At 40.1% G+C, this 18777-nt stretch overlaps 1 protein-coding gene across 2 annotated transcripts; it reads left to right on the forward strand.

Moving 5' to 3' along the window:
• The first annotated feature begins 249 nt into the window (after nt 1–249).
• CNOT8 (CCR4-NOT transcription complex subunit 8) lies at nt 250–17269 on the forward strand. Of its 2 annotated transcripts, none has more exons than XM_055325859.1 (7): nt 250–339; nt 6325–6505; nt 8343–8536; nt 12473–12634; nt 13178–13322; nt 14051–14161; nt 15762–17269. In XM_055325859.1, exons 2-7 carry the CDS (start codon nt 6389–6391, stop codon nt 15909–15911), a joined length of 879 nt encoding a protein of 292 aa, XP_055181834.1. In that variant the 5' UTR covers nt 250–339; nt 6325–6388; the 3' UTR covers nt 15912–17269. The 2 variants fall into 2 exon arrangements, with proteins under 2 accessions (XP_055181834.1, XP_055181832.1); XM_055325857.1 differs by having other exon boundaries at nt 276–375.
• The last annotated feature ends 1508 nt before the right edge of the window (nt 17270–18777 follow it).

Raw genomic sequence — 18777 nt, forward strand, 5'->3', positions numbered from 1 at the left:
GGCTGGGCGGACACGCAGGGAGGCGCCGGGGCGCGCAGAAGGGGAGGGGCCGGCACGACCAGGCGCGCGCCCGCGCGCGTCTGCAGTGACGCTAAGGGAGCAGGCGAGTCGGGAGGACCCAGTGGGTAGAGTGGTCCGGCCTGGTGTTTTAGGTGGGCCGTGCGTAAGGCCGCTCTGGGCACGAAGGAGCCCCTCTCATTGGCCCGCTCGGTTCCCGGAGCAGATCCGGGGCAGGAGGAGAGCGCCGGGTCAGGGGCCGCCGCCGCCGCCGCCCGCCGCTCCCGGGGGACTCTGCCCGCCAGCCCGCCAGCCCGCGCTTCGCGGGCCCAGCTGCTCAGGGTAAGCGGGCTCGCGCTTACCAGAGAGGAGCGTGAGGTGAGGGAGGCCATCGAGGACCTGGGGGAGGAAGAGGACTGGGGGCGTGAGTGAGGGGCGGGGGGTGTGAAAAGGGAAAGAGGCCCATCGGATAATGGTAACAGTACCAACCACTGCCACGCAATGGTAATACTCTAGTGATATGTGCCAGGACGTTACAGAGCACCTCCTTTGCTTCATTCTGTTAACCTCTGCTACAGTCCTTCGAGGCGTATGTTATTAAACCCATTTTACAAGGTAGGAAAGCTGAGGCACCAGAGAGGTTGAGTAACTTATGCAAAGCCACACAGCTAGCTGGTGGCCCGAGTTCGAACGTAGGTCTTTCTGGCCTGAAAGCCTGTAATTTTAATCCCCTTGCTTTGGGGCGGGGGGGTGGGTGGGGGGGGGAGGTGGGTACCAGGGAAGGGGCGGGATGAGTGTTGTTTGGGGATGGAGAGGGATCCAGACGGGGAGAGAATGCTGATGGGAGACTGTGTAAGGAAGAGGACCTGAGTTTGGAGCCTTGCGGGCCTCCCACTTCTTGGCTCCACAACTTTTCTTTGCCGTTCTGGGTATGAACCATAGCTCTTGCTCTGGAGGCCTGGACCGCATGGCTGCTTTTAAGAACTGGTTGAACTGCGGTTCAGTCCGGGGTAGTTGTGCTCGGACGGACACTGTTTTGGGGGCAGGGGTGATGGAGGACGGTGAGGGCCCCCGCGGCCGTGTGGAGGAGAGGGGACCCTCTTCCAGGCAGCTGCCGTTTCTTCTAACTTGCTCCCACTTCCTTTTCCATCTTATCCCTGCGCGGGCAAAGCCTTTGTTCAGTTCTCTAGAATGGGGAAGTGGTGTTTATTGTCTCCTTGCACACTTGGGCTTAAACAAAACGAAACCGTTAACACCAAACGTTCTTTTCCTCAGCAAGACCTAACCCTCTGGATTGGTGGCAGAGAAGGTCTTCGGGTGGCTTTATTCGCCGTTGCTCTTTAGAGCTTTCCTGGGTAAATAGGAGCTTTGTTTTGGAGAAGTTTACACTGTAGGTCAGCAAGGATGATCTGTGCACACTTTACTGCAGATGAGCACAAGGCAAGGACCTCAGTAATTCCTGTGTGTGACCTTTCCTTCTGGGACAGTCCAGTACTGGGAAACAACAGGTATCCGTGCTGGTATTTTGCTTTCGTAGAGAGTGGAGTAGCTTAGGTGGTAGTCAGATTTCCATAGAGGGTAGTAGCTCAAGTGGGAGTCAAGTTTTAAAGTCAGCCTGTGAGGGAAACTTTGCACGTGATCATAGTTATCCCTAAAAATTTCTTAGGAAGGTGCAAAGCTGTAGATGGCCATTCTGTGTCTCAGTAAATCTAGCACAGTTTTTTCCGTCAGCTTTCAAACTTGTTGCTGTCTCTGTGATTGCAACCCAGACAAGGTAATTAGCTTACCTTTGGGGCCTGTGTTGCACAAATAAACATATTTGAATGGGATAGAGTCCATCCACACTGTGAGGTGTCCTGTGCCCTGCTGGCAATGAGAGGCTTAAAAGGAGGAAGACTAACCAAACAGAACAGTATGTTTGTGATTCCCATCTGGAGCATGTGCTCACTGAGTGGAAAGCTACAGGCGACACTGCTGGCATCATTTATTGTTATTTCTCTTCTCTTTGAGTAGCATATTCGGTAATTTATGCTAGGCTAACTGTGCATGATGCAGTTCTGTTTGAATTTTTGAGTGGCACTACATTTTGGGATTTTGGAAGCTATTTCCCCAGTGTTCCTAGATAAGGGTTTGGTGTGAGGACATCTTATATATTTTTGCAAGTGGTCTGCACTTGTGTTCTGCATTTATCAGATACGTGTAACAATGGCTAGCTTTTTGAAAGTGGCTTAGCTTTTAAAAAATTTTTTCTCTGAAATCGAATTCATGATAGTGTCTTTTACAACTAATGTCTGGGGCACCTGAGTGGCTTAGTGGTTGAGTGTGTCTGCCTTTGTATCAGGTTGTGATCCCAGGGTGCTGGGATTGATTCTCCCACTGCCTATGTCTCTGTTTCTCTCTCTGTGTCTTTTATGAATAAATAAAATCTTAAAAAAAAATAAAATTAACGTCTCTGAATTTCAGTGTTGTTATCTGTAAAATGTAGAGGAGGATACCTGTACAAAGTTGTTATGAGGTTTGTCCACTGTTAACTTTAAAGCAGAACCCCACATTTTTTATCTTTTTTTATCATTTTTTATCACCAAATCTATTTCAAATTATCTCTAAAAGATAAGGACTCTTTTTAAAAAAAACCATGACAATATAACACCTAAAAAAAGCAAAACAAACAAACAAAAAAACAAACAAAAAAACCCCAAACCACACCAAACCAAAACAAAACAAAAAAAAACCCAAACAAAAAACCCCAAACCAGCCATGTTTAGGCTTTGTCTTGTTTAAAAAAATTTTTTTCTAAGAGTTTGTTTAAAGATCTAATTAAGGTCTATAAATTTTGATTGGTTGATATGTCTCTTGAGAGTCTTTTACTTTTATTTATTGCAATTTATTGAAGAAGCTGGGTTGTTCTGTAGTTTCCCACAGTAGTTTGTGGATTTTGTGGATTGTTTTTCTGTGGTGTCATTTAACATGTTCCTCTGTCCTCTTTATTTCCTGTAAATTGGTCTAGAGGTTTGGCCAGATTCAAGTTAGATTTTTTTTTTTAATACATTTATTTTAGAGAGAGCAAGCAGGCACTCACAGTGTGAAGGGGCGGGAGAGTGGGCAGAGGGAGAGGCTGAGACTCCCAAGCCGACTCCCACTGAGCATGGATCCTGCTGCTGGGTTGGATCCCAGGATCCTGAGATCATGACCTAAACCGAAAGCAAGAGTGGGACGCTTAGCTGACTGAGCCATCCACTTGTCCCTCAAGTTAATTTTTTTTTTTTTTTTGGCAAAAGTAATTATTCATAGTGGTAATGTATTCTGTCAGGAGGCACATAATACCTGATTGTCTCTTTTTGTGGTTATTACAGCCATTGTGATATTTTAACAACTTTATTGAAGTATAGTTTAGGTACTATAAAACATCCATTTTTAAAATAATTTATTTTATTTATTTATTTTAAAAAAGATTTTATTTATTCATGAGAGACACACAGAGAGAGGCAGGGACATAGGCAGAGGGAGAAGCAGTCTCCCTGCAGGGAGCCTGATTCTGGACTCCATCCCAGGATCCTGGGATCATGACCTGAGGCAAAGGCAGATGCTCAACCACTGAGCCACCCAGGTGCCCAAAAACTTACTTTAATGTAATAAGTATTTTAATGTAAAAGCCATTTTAATGTAGAGTTCAGCAGTTTTTAGTAAATTCACAGAGTTGTGTAGTCATCAGGTAGTTGAGTTTGGTAACCTTTCCATCACCTCCATAAGATACCTCTTGCTATTTATAGTTAATTCCCATGCCCATCCCACTGTTATAGTCTGCTTTCTGCCTTTATAAATTTACCTTTTCTGGATATTCCATATAGATGCCATAATGATTATTTCCCAGATCTATGAGTTCTTTAGGAGCTACAAAACAGTAATACTCTATCATACCAGATTTGTTAGCTTTGTAACTTCTATTAAAAGTAACTTTCCCTCAACTCTTTAGTACATTTTATATAGGACAGACAAGATACATATTTTAAAAAATAAATTAGGATTCTCCATTGGTAACCAAGAAAGGTTTAAATCCATGAGTTCATAGTGAACTGTCTTAGGAAATTTGAAGACATTGTAGTGAATATTCATAATGGTGTTTATGTTATCTTTTCTTTGACCGGAGGGAGCCTCTTCAGATTGTTTCCTGAGTTCTTTTGACACAACCTTAAAAGCTTAACTGGGGAGCCTGGTTCTAGGGTTTAGTGTAAATACCTAATTTGTCTTCTTTATAAGCCTGTTCTTTTCTGCATGGAGACCAAAGGCATGTTTTTTGCTTGGGTCCCTTTTGCTGCTGCTTTTATGGAAATGTCTTCACAGTCATAACCACTTCCCCTAAAGTAGTTTATGGTTGTGTTTGAAATGACACCAAAAAGGAAGTGCATTGTTTAAGTTAGGAAAATGAGGAAGTGAAGTGGTACTGATTTAACATTAATGGATGTAGAAATGGCTTTGTGCTGTTTTTTTCAGGGGAAAACCTTAAACACCGTTTAGAATCTAATCAGAGTCCTAACATTTGCTTAATTATGGTCGTATTGTGGAATTCACTCCACACTCATTTTGAACTTCTCCTTTTGGATGTTCTTTATTTGTTCATTGAATTCATGCTCGTCATGTACAAGACTGAAACAAGAAGAAATGGTTTCTGCCTTGAAGAACTGTCCACCCATAATTTGTTAGGAAGTTACCACAGTCTACTTAAATTTTAGAGTAATTATAGTCAGTCTATTATAATTTCAGAGAAATGTCTGTTGAAGTGTAGGGTACCTTGAATAAATGGAATCTTTTAGGTTTGCCGACAAACCAACAAATCAGTTTCTGAGAAGTTTCTCAGAGAAATGACATTTGAGAGCGACAATTTTGTTTTGATCTAGATTCTTATTTTTGTATCTGCCTATCTTGAAAGTAGGAAGCGAAGATTCATTTTACTGTTTCTAGGAATTTTCCTCTAAATATATATCTATATAGTGGAGCCACTCTTATACTGTGTTGATCCATGTGGTAGGGTCACCTTTTTAAATAAAGGCTATTATGATAAGCTCCTTTTGGTCTTTTTATAACTAAGCATCTCATTATTATAATAAAACATTACTCTGCAGCTGAATCATGATGAGTTTTATCTTGAAGAATACTGTTCCCCTCCACAATTCTTCCCAGAATATGTACTATATCTCATGCTGTCTGGTTGAATTATTTATACTTGCCATTTTCTCTATTCCTATTGTTGAATTACTTAGTTTCTTTGTATTATTATGTGTTTAAAAGTAGACATTAATAATCCCAATTCTTATTTTCATTGTGGTGGTTAAAGGTCCAAATTAGCATCACTTCATGATGTATTTGTACAAATCTAACGAGGCACTATATTATGTTAGTTGCTTCTAGTTATATATGACTTTTGGACTATAGAGAAAAAGAATTTCCCCTTTTATAGGGGCAGAGGGAGGAGTCCCATGACTGTATTTACTCTATAGTTGTTAAAACTTAATGTGTGAAAGTTCAGATCTGCATTCTTTCAGGCTTTCAGAGATCCAGGTACATTTAAACTGGCTAAAGTGATTCCTTTAAAAATGTTTCCGTGATTTAGTCTGTGCAAAGTGATGTGAAAGTCACAGATAAGGGAATATTTGTGGTTACTGGGGCATATTTTAGTCTTTAGGTAGTCTGAAAAGGGCTCAAATACTGGCTTAGGGTAGTACTTTCACTTTTGTGCTAATGGGCAGCTTGGGCAAAGGTTTCTTTCTTTCTTTTTTTTTTAATTTTTCTTTAAAGATATTATTTATTTGAGAGGGAGAGAGAACACAAATAGGAGGAGCGCAGAGGGAAAAGGAGACCCCTGCTGAGCAGGGAGCAATTGTGGGTTGTTCCTAGGACCCTGGGATCCTGACCTGAGCTGAAGGCAGACTTTTAACTGATTGAGCCACCCAGGCACTCCATTAAAGATTTTGTTTTTAAGTACTCTCTACACCCAACATGGATCTCAAACTTACAACCCTGAGATCAAGAGTCACATGTGTACCAACTGAGCCAGCCAGGAACCCCAGTTTCTTCAGATTTCTGAAGTAAAATTTTAGTTTCTTAGGGTTAACGAATTTGTGTGTGTGTGTGTGTGTGTGTGTGTGTGTCTGTCTGTCTGTCTTGACAAAGGCAGGTTTCCCTACTGTATAAAATGGAGAATGAATGTAAGTGTAATAGTCTTAATGTTTTAGTTTAAACTGATGAAGTAATTTTTTTGATATCTTTGTTTTGTTGACATTATGCAAGTGTGTACATTTATGTGATTTCAAAATATGTTTCTGAATCTAGATCAGATCAAGCATTGACTTGCCCTCTAACAGAGTCATCTGAAAGAGGCTGAAGTTTCTTCAAGATGCCTGCAGCACTTGTGGAGAATAGCCAAGTTATCTGTGAAGTCTGGGCCAGCAATCTAGAAGAAGAGATGAGGAAGATCCGAGAAATTGTGCTCAGTTACAGTTATATTGCCATGGTAAAGAGCTCAACTCTGTTTGACTCAACCTTCTACTATGGACTTAGGGAATGTTCAATGTGAGATTTTGAAAGAAAGGATAACACTAAAGCCATGGTAAATTCAACTTGGTGGAAGGTTGTAATGCTTTTATGAAACATCAAGGTAGCCAGTGTGTCTGAGAAGGATGTAACCTCTAGTGTCTTAGATTTTTTTGTAATGTTATTTTGTGTTTAATAGTGTTTAGGGCAGGAGTTATATCAGCCCATCAGGCACATCTATTCCACAGATATGGTGAATTTGACAGTGTTTATAAATGGTTTTTAAAAATTATTTATCAGCGTGTAGAAATTAAGAGATTTATTTTTTTAATTTTTAAATTTTTAAAAAAGATTTTATTTATTCATTAGAGATACAGAGAGAGAGAGAGAGAGAGAGAGGTAGAGACATAGGCAGAAGGAGAAGCAGGCTCCCCGCAGGGAGCCCGATGTGGGATGTGGGACTGGATCCTGGGACTCCAGGATCATGCCCTGGGCCTGGTCCGAAGGCAGGTGCTCAACTGCTGAGCCACCCGGGGTGTCCCAAGAGATCTCTTTTAAAGATCCAGATTTCTGGCATCTCTGGAAAAAACAGGGAAGATCTGGCATTAAAGGATCCACATTCCTGCCTGACATTGAGTGGCCAGAGAGGCAGATATGTGTCATGGTGATATTAAGAGCCTCTTCTAGAGGAGGCATACACCATCTAGTTTGCTCTAGTCTCCATTATTCATAAGCATTAAGTCTTTAGCCTTGTATTTAAAACTGTCTGTGATCTTGTTCCAGGCTTTTTACCCAAGGTAAATGTAACTATTATTTTTTTCTGAATGGCTGTTTAATTTCACTCTATTTGTATTTTAATTATGCATTGTTCTCAACCAAGACTTTTTAAATTCACTGTAGGTGCACCTAGAGCTTTCTTTTTTTTTTTTTTTAAAGATTTTCTTTATTTATTCATGAGGGAGACAGAGAGAGAGAGAGAGAGAGAGAGAGAGGCAGAGACACAGGCAGAGGGAGAAGCAGGCTCCATGCAATGGAGCCCGACGTGGGACTTGATCCTGGGTCTCTAGGATCACACCCTGGGCCGAAGGCAGGCGCCAAACCACTGAGCCACCCGGGCTGCCCTAGAGCATTCTTAATTGATCTGTAGTTAGCTACTCTTACTCACATCCTGCCTGTGATCTCCAAGTTGCTATGCAAAACTTCATTATTCTAGTACTCCTTGTATAGACATCAATGAGATCAGTATTTGTTTTTAAAAGATTTTATTTCTTTATCAGAGAGAAAGTGCACAAGTAGGCAGAATGGCAGGTGGAGGGAGGAGGAGAGGCAAACTCTTTGCTGAGTGGGGAGCCTGATGTGGGGCTAGGTGATCCTGGGACCCTGGGATCATGACCTGAGCTGAAGGCAGACACTTAACCGACTGAACCACCCAGGTGCCCTGAGATCAGTATTTTATTTTATTTTTTTTTTATTTTAATTTTTTTTTTTTTTTAACTTTTATTTATTTATGATAGTCACAGAGAGAGAGAGAGAGGCAGAGACACAGGCAGAGGGAGAAGCAGGCTCCATGCACCGGGAGCCCGACGTGGGATTCGATCCCGGGTCTCCAGGATCACGCCCTGGGCCAAAGGCAGGCGCTAAACCGCTGCGCCACCCAGGGATCCCCTGAGATCAGTATTTTAATAAAGATTTTTGCGCCTAAGCTTGGGTCTTGTCACGTAACTTACATAAATTAAGAAAATTTTTATTAATGAATGATCATTTCAGCATCCCCTGTTTTGTGAAACCTTATGATGAGAGACCTTTTCCTTTTTTAGGACACAGAATTTCCAGGTGTTGTGGTACGACCAATTGGTGAATTTCGTAGTTCCATAGATTACCAGTATCAGCTTTTACGGTGCAATGTTGACCTTTTAAAAATTATCCAGCTGGGCCTTACATTCACAAACGAAAAGGGAGAATATCCTTCTGGAATCAATACTTGGCAGTTCAACTTCAAATTTAACCTTACGTAAGTATCTGAGACATTTCTCAGTATTATTCTTAGATCTGCTACCTTTGTGCAGACTGATTTCTAACTGATTTTATTAATATAAAGTTTTGAAAACCAGGTAAGGGTTGGACACAGTAATAAAATAGAGAATGAAATAAGGATCTCAGAAAGTAAAGTCCCTCTTAAAGAACTCTTACAGGTCAACAGTAAAAAAACAACCCAGTTGAAAATGGGCATCAGAGCTGAAGACATTTCTCCGAAGAAGATACAGATATGGCTAATAAACTTAGGGAAAGATGGTCACCATTATTAGTCATGAGGGAAATGCAAATCAAAACTACAGTGAGATACTACTTTATACCAACTAGGTGGCTATAATAAAAAAGATACAAGAACAAATGTTGGCAAGGGTGGAGAAATTAGAACCCTCATACATTGCTATTGGAAAAGTAAAATGGTATAGCCTCTTTGGAAAACAGGCAGTTTCTCAAAAGGTTAAACGTAGAGTTACCATATGACCCAGCAATTCCACTTCTAGGCATATGCCCTAGAGAAATGAAAACATAATATCCATATAAAAACTTGTATGTGAATGTTTGTAACAGCATTATTTGTAAAGGCCCCAAAGTGGAAACAATCCAAATGTCTGTGAACTGGTGATTGGATAAAATAAATATGATATATCCATGCAATATTATTGGAATGTTATTGGACAGTAAAAAGGAAAGGAGTACTAATATATGTTGTACATTGATGTGCTTTGAAAACATGCTAAAGGAAAGAAGCCAGACACAAAAGACCATGTACTGTAGGATTCTGTTTATATGAAATGTTCAAAATAGGCAAGGTTATAGAGTCAGAATAGCTTAGTTGTTGTTCAGGGTGCTGTTGAGATTATGGGGTATAGTGGGGAGTGATTGCATTATGGATATAGGTTTTCTTTTTGAAGTGATAAAATGGTTTGTAATTGGCTGTGGTGGTGGTTGCACAACTCTGAAAATACTAAAAGTGATTGAATTGTATATTTTTAAGAATTCAAAAAATAATTTGAGAGAGTGTGTGTGTGGTGGTGGGGGGAGGTGGAAGGTGGAGGGGCAGAGTAAGAGGGAGAGAGACACAGATTCCATGTGGAGGGTAGACAGCCAGATGCATCTCATGACCCTGAGATCATGACCTAAGTGGAAATCAAGAGTTGGTCACTTAACTGACAGCCACCAAGGTGCTCCTGAAGTGTATACTTAAATGAGTAAATGTTTAGTGTGTGAATTATAGCTTAGAAAGGCTGTTTAAAATGAAAAAGTAAAGTTTTTGTCCACTTAGGAGTTGAATTGCAGTTCTGCCCTTTTTCATCTAGGTGATTTGGAGTAGGTAATTTTACCTTCTGTAATTCAGTTTCCTTATCTAAAAAACAGTATTTCATCATAGAAGAAATAAGGAAATAAGGAGTAGATGTTAATTAAAAATAGTTGAAACTGAAGCCTATTTGATAGTGGGCTAATTTTGATGTTTAAAAAGGTGTAGAAAACACGTAAAATTTACCATCTCAACCATTTTTAAGTCTGCAGTTCAGTTGTGCGTTTTTTTTTTTTTTTTAAGATTTCATTTATTTGTTCATGAGAGACACACAGAGAGAGGTAGAGACACAGGCAGAGGGAGAAGCAAGCTTCGTGCAGGGAGCCCGATGTGGGATTCAAACCCGGGTCTCCAGGATCACACCCTGGGCCCAAGGCAGGTGCTAAACCGCTGAGCCACCCAGGGATCCCCATGCAGTTCAGTTGTGTTAAATATATTTGCATTATAGAGTGCCTGGGTGGCTCAGTTGGTTAAGCATCTGCCTTTGGCTAGGGTCGTGATCCTGGGGTCCTGGGATCGAGTGCCACGTCGGGCTCCCTGCTTCACGGGAAGCCTGTTCTCTCTGCCTCCCCTCCAACCCCCACCCCCCCGTCTTTCATGAATAAATAAAGTCTTAAAAATGTTTGCATTGTTGTAAAGCAGACCTCCAGAACTTTCTCATCTTGCAAATCTGACACTCTGTACCCATTAAACAACTCTTCTTTTGCTTCTTCCCCAGATCTTAGTGAACCACCATAATACTACTTTCTATTTCTGTGAATTTGACTGTTTTAGATACCTCTTATAAATGGAATCATTCAGTATTTGTTGCTTTGTGGCTGGCGTATTTCACTTAGCATGATATCCTTAAAGTTCATCCATGTTGTAGCATGTTGCAGGATTTCCTTCCTTTTTTAGGATTGAATAATATTTCATTGTATATTTAGACCACATTTTGTTTATCTCTTCATCCATTGATGGACATGTAAGTTGTTTCCATCTCTTGACTGTTGGGAGTAGTGTTGCTACTAACATGGATGTGCAAACATCTTCACAACCATGCTTTTAATTCTTCTGGATATATATCCAGAAGTGAGATTGCTGGATCATTTGGTAGGTTCTGTTTTTAATTTTTTGAGGATGATGTAGTTGTTTTTTTATTTAAGAGAGAGAGAGAGCATGCATGCACACATGCATGTGCACACAGGGGAGGGTTGGGGAGTTGCAGAGGGAGAGGGAAAGAGGGAATCTTAAGCAGTCTATTTGTCCAGTGCAGAGCCTGATGTGGGGCTCAGATCATGACCTGAGCCAAAATGAAGAGTTGGATGCTTACCTGACAGCCTCCCAGGCATCCCAGAATGATGTAATTTTTTAAGGGGAAAATTTAGGGTAGACTATCATTTTGAATTTTGTATGAGTTTTAGTGTATTTCTTATTGGGCCACAATTCTCAAGTACTGCTTTGTTTAACAGCACCAGGAGCATTTGATAGCTCAGGAATAATTTTTTGATTGTTCATGTACATTGGAAATTTCTTTGAGGTTCAGAAATAATTTGGGGAGATGATCTGGATCTTTCCTTTAACAGCATTTTTTTTTTAGTCCATTTCCAAAACCTGTTATTTATACCTTGATGGTAATTAATACACAAAAGAAAATAAAGATTGTTTTTATTGTAGAGTTATGTATGTGCTTAAAATAGTGCTTGTTTTAGGTGAAACAAAACAATGTGATTCAACACTGGTTTTAATTTAGTAAGAAAACACTTAAGATTGTGTTTCTTTTCTTTTTTTCCTACTTATCTTTCCTAAGTTTATGTGAAAAACAAATGAAGGGAAAAAAAAAACAGTGAAATCTAGTGGAAAAGGAGTTACATAATTTATTTCCCTCCTTTTGTGATTTATAGTATTATAAATATTCTTCTGTTTAAATTGAAGGATGTATCTTTGCAATAGAATATTATGCCGGAGTTGCAAAGGATGTGGTCTATCTATGAGCTTTGGTCTGGAAAGATGGGCTGTGCTGTGCTGTGTAGATGTAGGGATGAAGGTGTGTATGTATAGGTAGAGAAAACAGTCTTCAAGGATCTATAAACTGAGTTAACAGTTATTTCTATGATGTAACTATATTATAAGAACATTTAAAAAATTTTCTAGTATTTTACATATATTTTTAAAAGATTTTATATATTTATTTACTCATGAGAGACGGGGGGGGAGGGGGGCGGCAGACATAGGCAGAAGGAGAAGCAGGCTCCATGCAGGAAGCCTGATGTGGGACTTGATCCAGGATCACACCCTGGGCCGAAGGCAGACAGATGCTCAACCACTGAGCCACCCAGGAGTCACTATTTTACATATTTTTGTATTGGTTGATTCTGTTTTTCTGTAAGCAGTGGGGAAATGTTCATCTTTTATGATTAAGAAACTTTGTGAGGGCAAAACTCACTTTTCCATCTGCCACAGAGATAAGATTATTTATTTTGAATGCTTGCTGAATACTGGAAAAAATGAATTGGTCTCTTCATTTCAATAATACTTGTTCATTAATAAGGTGATGTTAATATTGCTACCCACTACTCTTAGATTATCCATCAGCTAAGAAGTGAATACCTTTTTTTTTAGAGAGGACATGTACTCCCAGGATTCCATAGATCTCCTTGCTAACTCAGGACTGCAGTTTCAGAAGCATGAAGAGGAAGGAATTGACACATTGCACTTTGCAGAGCTGCTTATGACATCAGGGGTGGTTCTCTGTGACAACGTCAAATGGCTTTCATTTCATAGGTTAGTCCCAGAAAATGTGTATTTCTCTTGCTTTGGGAGCAGGGAATTACATTCTGTTATTTCTGCAGTCCTTTTGGCTCTCTTCTTTTGGTCATTTATGAAACAGTTATGAAGTTCAAATGATAACTTGCCCATGTTTGTTTTTCAAAAAATACTTTGGAGCTCATTCTTGTTTGTTTCACACAGTAGTAGGCTCTGTCATTTGGTTATCAGTGGGTACATTCCAAGTGGAAAGATGGAGGATGGGGTGGGGGATCAAAGCACTTGATCATCTTTTTCTTGTCCTTTAAATGTCTGGCCTGAAGTTTATGATGAATAAAACCCACATTTGTAACCCCTTGGGTTCTCTTATATGTCTCTCATATTAGTCTGGTTTTGTTTAAGGGAAACTTCAGATTACAGTAGGATAAACTAGTTTGGAAGACTGAAAGTTACTCACATGGTGTGGCATCATTAAGTTTTGAGAAGTGAAGCAGTTGAACTCTGGGGCCTGGTAACTGCTGCTTTTTTTTTTTTACCATGTTGCCTCATTCTCTCCTGTAGTGGCTATGATTTTGGCTACATGGTAAAGTTACTTACGGATTCTCGTTTGCCAGAAGAAGAACATGAATTCTTTCATATTCTGAACCTTTTTTTCCCATCCATTTATGATGTGAAATACCTGATGAAGAGTTGCAAAAATCTTAAGGTACACAATATTTTTCTTAATATTTATAACAACAACAAAAAGATCAACTTGTATTTTGCTTTATCACTATTTTTGGAAATAAAATTATTTTTTATTTGTTGCTACTTACGCATTCTTCAATGCCTGCTAGGTGCCAACATTGTGCTGGAGAGGGTGTATATAGAACTGATTGGCACAGGGATTTGTGTGGTGAATGGCTTTAATCTGGGCCTTCTGCCTTTCTTATCCTGAGGGAGGCGTTCTTCATTTTTAGGGCCCACAAAATGAGTGAAACAGTTGGCAACGTGAGGCATGTATACAGTTTGTTAGGGATGGGGTCTGTAGTGTACCAGCCTCTCAGAGGGGTTCTTTTTTTTTTTTTTCTTAGAGGGGTTCTTAACCCAGATTGTTTGAGAACTTAGCACCCTAATAAATTGTTGACTTGAGATTTTCTGTCTAGAATTGCATTAGTAGTTTACTATTTCCTCAGTTTTGTTTTAAAACAGACTTTAAAACAGGGCAGAGGTCTGACACAATTAATGGTATATAAAAGAAAAGAGTGAAAAGTGATATATATCAGTGTATTGTTTGGAGGGCTAATAAGGGGATATTGCTAGGATAAGACCTTAGTAAATTATTGGTTCCCACGTGTCTTCACTGAAAGAATTAAACTAAAAAGTGGACTTAGTTTCCTCTAGTAGAGGAGTGGTGGGTCTGAAATATTATCTTTGTTTTCTTTATATCTGCAGGGTGGTCTTCAGGAAGTTGCTGATCAATTGGATTTGCAAAGAATTGGAAGGCAGCACCAGGCAGGCTCAGACTCGCTGCTGACAGGAATGGCATTCTTCAGAATGAAAGAGGTAAGGAGGGAGGTGGGTTATCTATGTGGGCTGAGATACGTTGAAAATTTATAGTTCTGATGGAAGTTGGTGATCACTTTGAAAGCAGTTGTTTTGTTTGTTTTGATGTTCAGTACTTTAAATGTAGTTTGAGAGGCAAAGACACATCCTGAAATGAAGGCTCCTCACCACACACAAGTCTAGACATGTACTTGGTATTCTTAGCAGTTCTCATTCTTGCTTTCCTTCTGGTTTCTCTAATATGAACACATTTGTTTGAACACTCACTTATTTTATGCTTAAGATCTGTGAATTGTCAAATGTCTGGCAGCTAACATACCCAACGGTGATAAGCTGAAAAGTTTTCCTGTAAGATCAGGAACAACACAAACATGCCCACTCTTGCCACTTTTATTCAACATAGTGTTGGAAGTCCTAGCCAGAGTAATTAGGCAAGAAAAAGGAATACAAGGGATCCAAATTGGAATGGAGGAAGTAAAACTGTCACTATTTTCAGATGACATGATAATATACATAGAAAGCTCTAAAAAGCCCACCAAAAAGCTCTTAGAACTAAGAAATGAATTCAGTAAAATTTCAGGATACAAAATCAATATATAAATACCTTGTGTTTTTGTATATTAATAATGAACTATCAGAAAGAAATTAAGAAACAATCCCATTTACAACTGCATCAAAAAGAATAAACTGCCTAGGAATAAATTTAACCAAGGAGGTAAAAGACCTATATCCTGAAAACTATAAGGTATTGATGAAAGAATTTGAAGAAAGCACAAATAAATGGAAAGATATATGGTGCTCATGGATTAGAAGAATTCATATTCTTAAAACACTCATGCTGTTCAAAGCAGTCTGCAGATTCATTGCAATCTCTGTCAAAGCTTCAGTGGCATTTTTCAGAAATAGAACAAATAATCTTAAAATTTGTGTGGAACCACAAAAGACATCAAATAGCCAAAACAGTCTTGAGAAAGAACAAAGCTGGTGGCATCTTGCTTCCTCGAGGTTCCTTTGGCGATGTCTGGAGACGTTTTTTGGTTGTCACAGTCTGGAGCAGCAGAGGGGAGGCCCACTACTGGCCAGGGACACCGTTAAACATTCTACAGTACTACATAGTACACTGGACAGCTCCCCTACATGCCCCCCAACAAGGAATTATCCTGCCCAGTAGGGCCAGGGTTGTGATACTCTGCTGAAGTGTGTAATATGCAGTATCTCACTTGTAACAGCCTACTAGTATAGCATCCGTATTATAAATAGGGAACCATGACTGGAGGAGCAGTGAAGGTCACACAATGAGACCCAGGCTCTTAACCACTGCACTGCTTGTTAAAGAGAAGAGAGGAGGTGGAGGTGGCTGTTATCAACAGCTGCAGCACCACCCAGATCCTGGCAGTAAAAGAACTCATGGAGAGTAGAAGTCTGTTCAGAAAGGAGAGTCTATGTATAGGAGAGATTTGGAGCCTTTATGAAGTTAACTTTCTAGTTGGGTAGATTTTCAGGGCTTGAAGACAGCTGGGAGGTGCTGATGGACTAGTGTTGAGCCTTGGCATGACTCTTGGCATAATTCTCACCATGGGTTCTCTGTCCTATCCTGCAGTTGTTTTTTGAGGACAGTATTGATGATGCCAAGTACTGTGGGCGGCTCTATGGCCTAGGCACAGGAGTGGCCCAGAAGCAGAATGAGGATGTGGACTCTGCCCAGGAGAAGATGAGCATCCTGGCTATCATCAACAACATGCAGCAGTGATGGCGGCGAGGCTCTGCCGGGCGGGCCTGATCCCAGAGTGGTGCTTATATGCTGACTGTCTGTGTACTTATCTTCCTCCCCAGGAGAAAATGCTTCTTTTGAACAGACTGTACCTACCATCTCCGTTGACAGAAAGACTTTTGTTGTATTGAAGACAAAAGATGTCTTTTAGATCCAGAAGAGGGGAGTTTACTCTGAATTTGTAAACAAAGTCTTCCCTATTCCTCATCCCCAAGCCTCTCTCCAGTTGCTTCCTGCCACCAGCATCCATGGCTCATTTGACACTTTTCTAAATATCCAGGACAAGTCAGAAACAAACTAGTAAAAAAAATATAACTCTTACCTGTTGTCATCTTCTTTTGAATCAGTTACTAATCTCTGAGGAGGAAGACTTTTTGATGTGATTCTCAGCTGAGCTGAGGGCTTCCAGGGAAAGTGGAACAAAATGGTGTTTTTGTGAAGTGAGTTATAGATGTCTTTTCCTTCTTTTCTGTTTTTTTTTTTTTTTTGGACCCTTTTCTAGAACATTTGTTTTTCTCACACTCTGTTACTTTTTCATTATGTGCTATCATGTGGAAATGAATTACTCTGCTGAAATTTTGAAGACCAGATAATGGAAACTTTTATTAAAGATAAAATTCGCCTGAATCTGTCTACCCTTTATTCGTGAGGAACTCCAGAATGGATATTAAGTTAACCACTTTACGCCTCTTTAAGTCTGTGTTCCATTGTGCCACTGAAATTTGGTAAATGTCTATCATTTGAAATCATTTTAAGTTTTAATATAATAAAATATCCTGGATTTGTTCTTGGATGAAAATAAGATCAGAATTTTGGACCATAAGTCTTATATTTTCAGTAATGTGATTTCAGATGGTCATCTGTGTTTTCCCACATCTCTTTGTTCTCCCTGCTTTTCCTTTCAGCAAACCTGAGGAGAAGTTAGGGAGACTGATTATATGAGTACTGGGAATGTGAGTCTTTAAAAAGTTAATAGTGGTACATGTAAACAGGGCAGTAAGGAAATTGGTTAGTTCTCTTGGAGTAATATCCCACAACTGGGGTAGGAAGCTCAGGACTGATTTTTTTTTAACTAGTCATTTAAAAAGTACATTGTATTGTTTTTTGAATGACTACAATATGGACAATTTAGAAAAACCAAAAACTCCTTTGAAATGGTGGAAATGAAAACTGGTAACTCACTGAAGTGAATGATTACTCTTACATTTTAAAAGCTTATGGAAAACTCAATTTCAAATGATTCGAAAATGTCAAGTATTATAAGCTGGTATTTAAGATGCTTGTAAATATTATTTATGTTTTTAATTTTGTAAAATAAAGATTTCTTTTTAACCACTGGCATGAAGGTTTGGTCTTTCATAGCTGTTAGTTGCTGGCTGTAGAAGATGGTCATTGTGGTCAGTGACTAAAAACATCTTGTCCGGTCCCAGACTCTTGTCTCTATTTCCTACAAGTTGGCTTGCATATAAAATGTCTCACTTTGTAGGAAGTTTTTAATGACCAACTGTGTAAATGGAATTGTCTCTTCATAACCCTGATTATCCAGCCTTACTAGGAAAACTAGTTTTAATTCTGTCCTGGGGGGATGCCTGGGTGGCTCAGAGGTTGAGTGTCTGCCTTTGGCTCAGGGTGTGATCCTGGGGTTCCAGGATCGAGTCCCACATTTGTCGGCTTCCTGCATGGAGCCTGCTTCTCCCTCTGCCTATGTCTCTGCCTCTCTGTGTCTCTCATGAATAAATAAAATCTTAAGAAAAGCAATTCTGTCCTGGGACCACTGCATTACATTTGGTGGATTAGCTTTTTAATTAGTGAACTTTTAAGACAAATTGATCTTCTGGTATTGTGGAATTGGCTCCAGACCATTTCCAACCCTTCCTGTTGGCACAAAACAAGGAGTTTTAAGAAGTCTGGTATAGGAGCAGATCTAGGCTTTTCACTGGGAAGTTCACATATAGGAAGAGAGGTTATTTATCACTGATTTGTGGTAAAAGCAGCATAGGTCAAGGTCAGTGGTTCTCAACCAAGTTCTCTGGCATACCAGTGACTGTGGGGCCTGCACAGATGTTCTAAATTTATCTATTTAAGATTTTATTTAGGGGTTCCTGGGTGGCGCAGCGGTTTGGCGCCTGCCTTTGGCCCAGGGCACGATCCTGGAGACCCGGGATCGAATCCCACGTCGGGCTCCCAGTGCATGGAGCCTGCTTCTCCCTCTGCCAGTGTCTCTGCCTCTCTCTCTCTCTGTGTGACTATCATAAATAAAAATAAAAAAAAAATCTTTAAGATTTTATTTATTTCACAGAGCACATGCACAGAGGTAGGCAGGAGAGGGCCCTGTTCATCCAGGGTCATGACCTGGCTGAAGGCACACACTTAACCAACTGAGCCACCCAGGCACCCCCAGATGTCTTAAATTTAGATTCAAATAGAGAATTTATCTTTGCCACAGTTGAGGACGGACTTCTGTGTCCAGGAGAAATGCTGAGATGAAGGGTTGAGGAACTCAAGTGTTGGGGGCAGGGGAGGGTCTGATCATTGCATGGGAGACAAAAAGTTTATTAAAGTGTTGCTAAAGAAAGGGCACAAGCCTAGTAGAGTTGGCAAGAACTTTGCCTTGAATATGTATATATGAGTGCATGTAGGGTGGTTTTGTTCAGTGGTTATGCTCAGAAAGGGATGGTCCCATAGAGAGTAACCAGAGAATGCTAATTATGGGTGAATTCAAGCCCCTCCACATAAACTTCCAATGTTCTTAAATTTGTGTTCTCCTAACCCGTAGGGTTGACTACCAACTACAAGCCTAATTATCAGCTAGTGCTGGTATGAGTGAACTCAGTTTAGAGTCTTT

The sequence above is a fragment of the Nyctereutes procyonoides genome, unplaced genomic scaffold (assembly GCF_905146905.1).
Source record: "Nyctereutes procyonoides isolate TBG_1078 unplaced genomic scaffold, NYPRO_anot_genome, whole genome shotgun sequence".
NCBI lineage: Eukaryota > Metazoa > Chordata > Mammalia > Carnivora > Canidae > Nyctereutes > Nyctereutes procyonoides.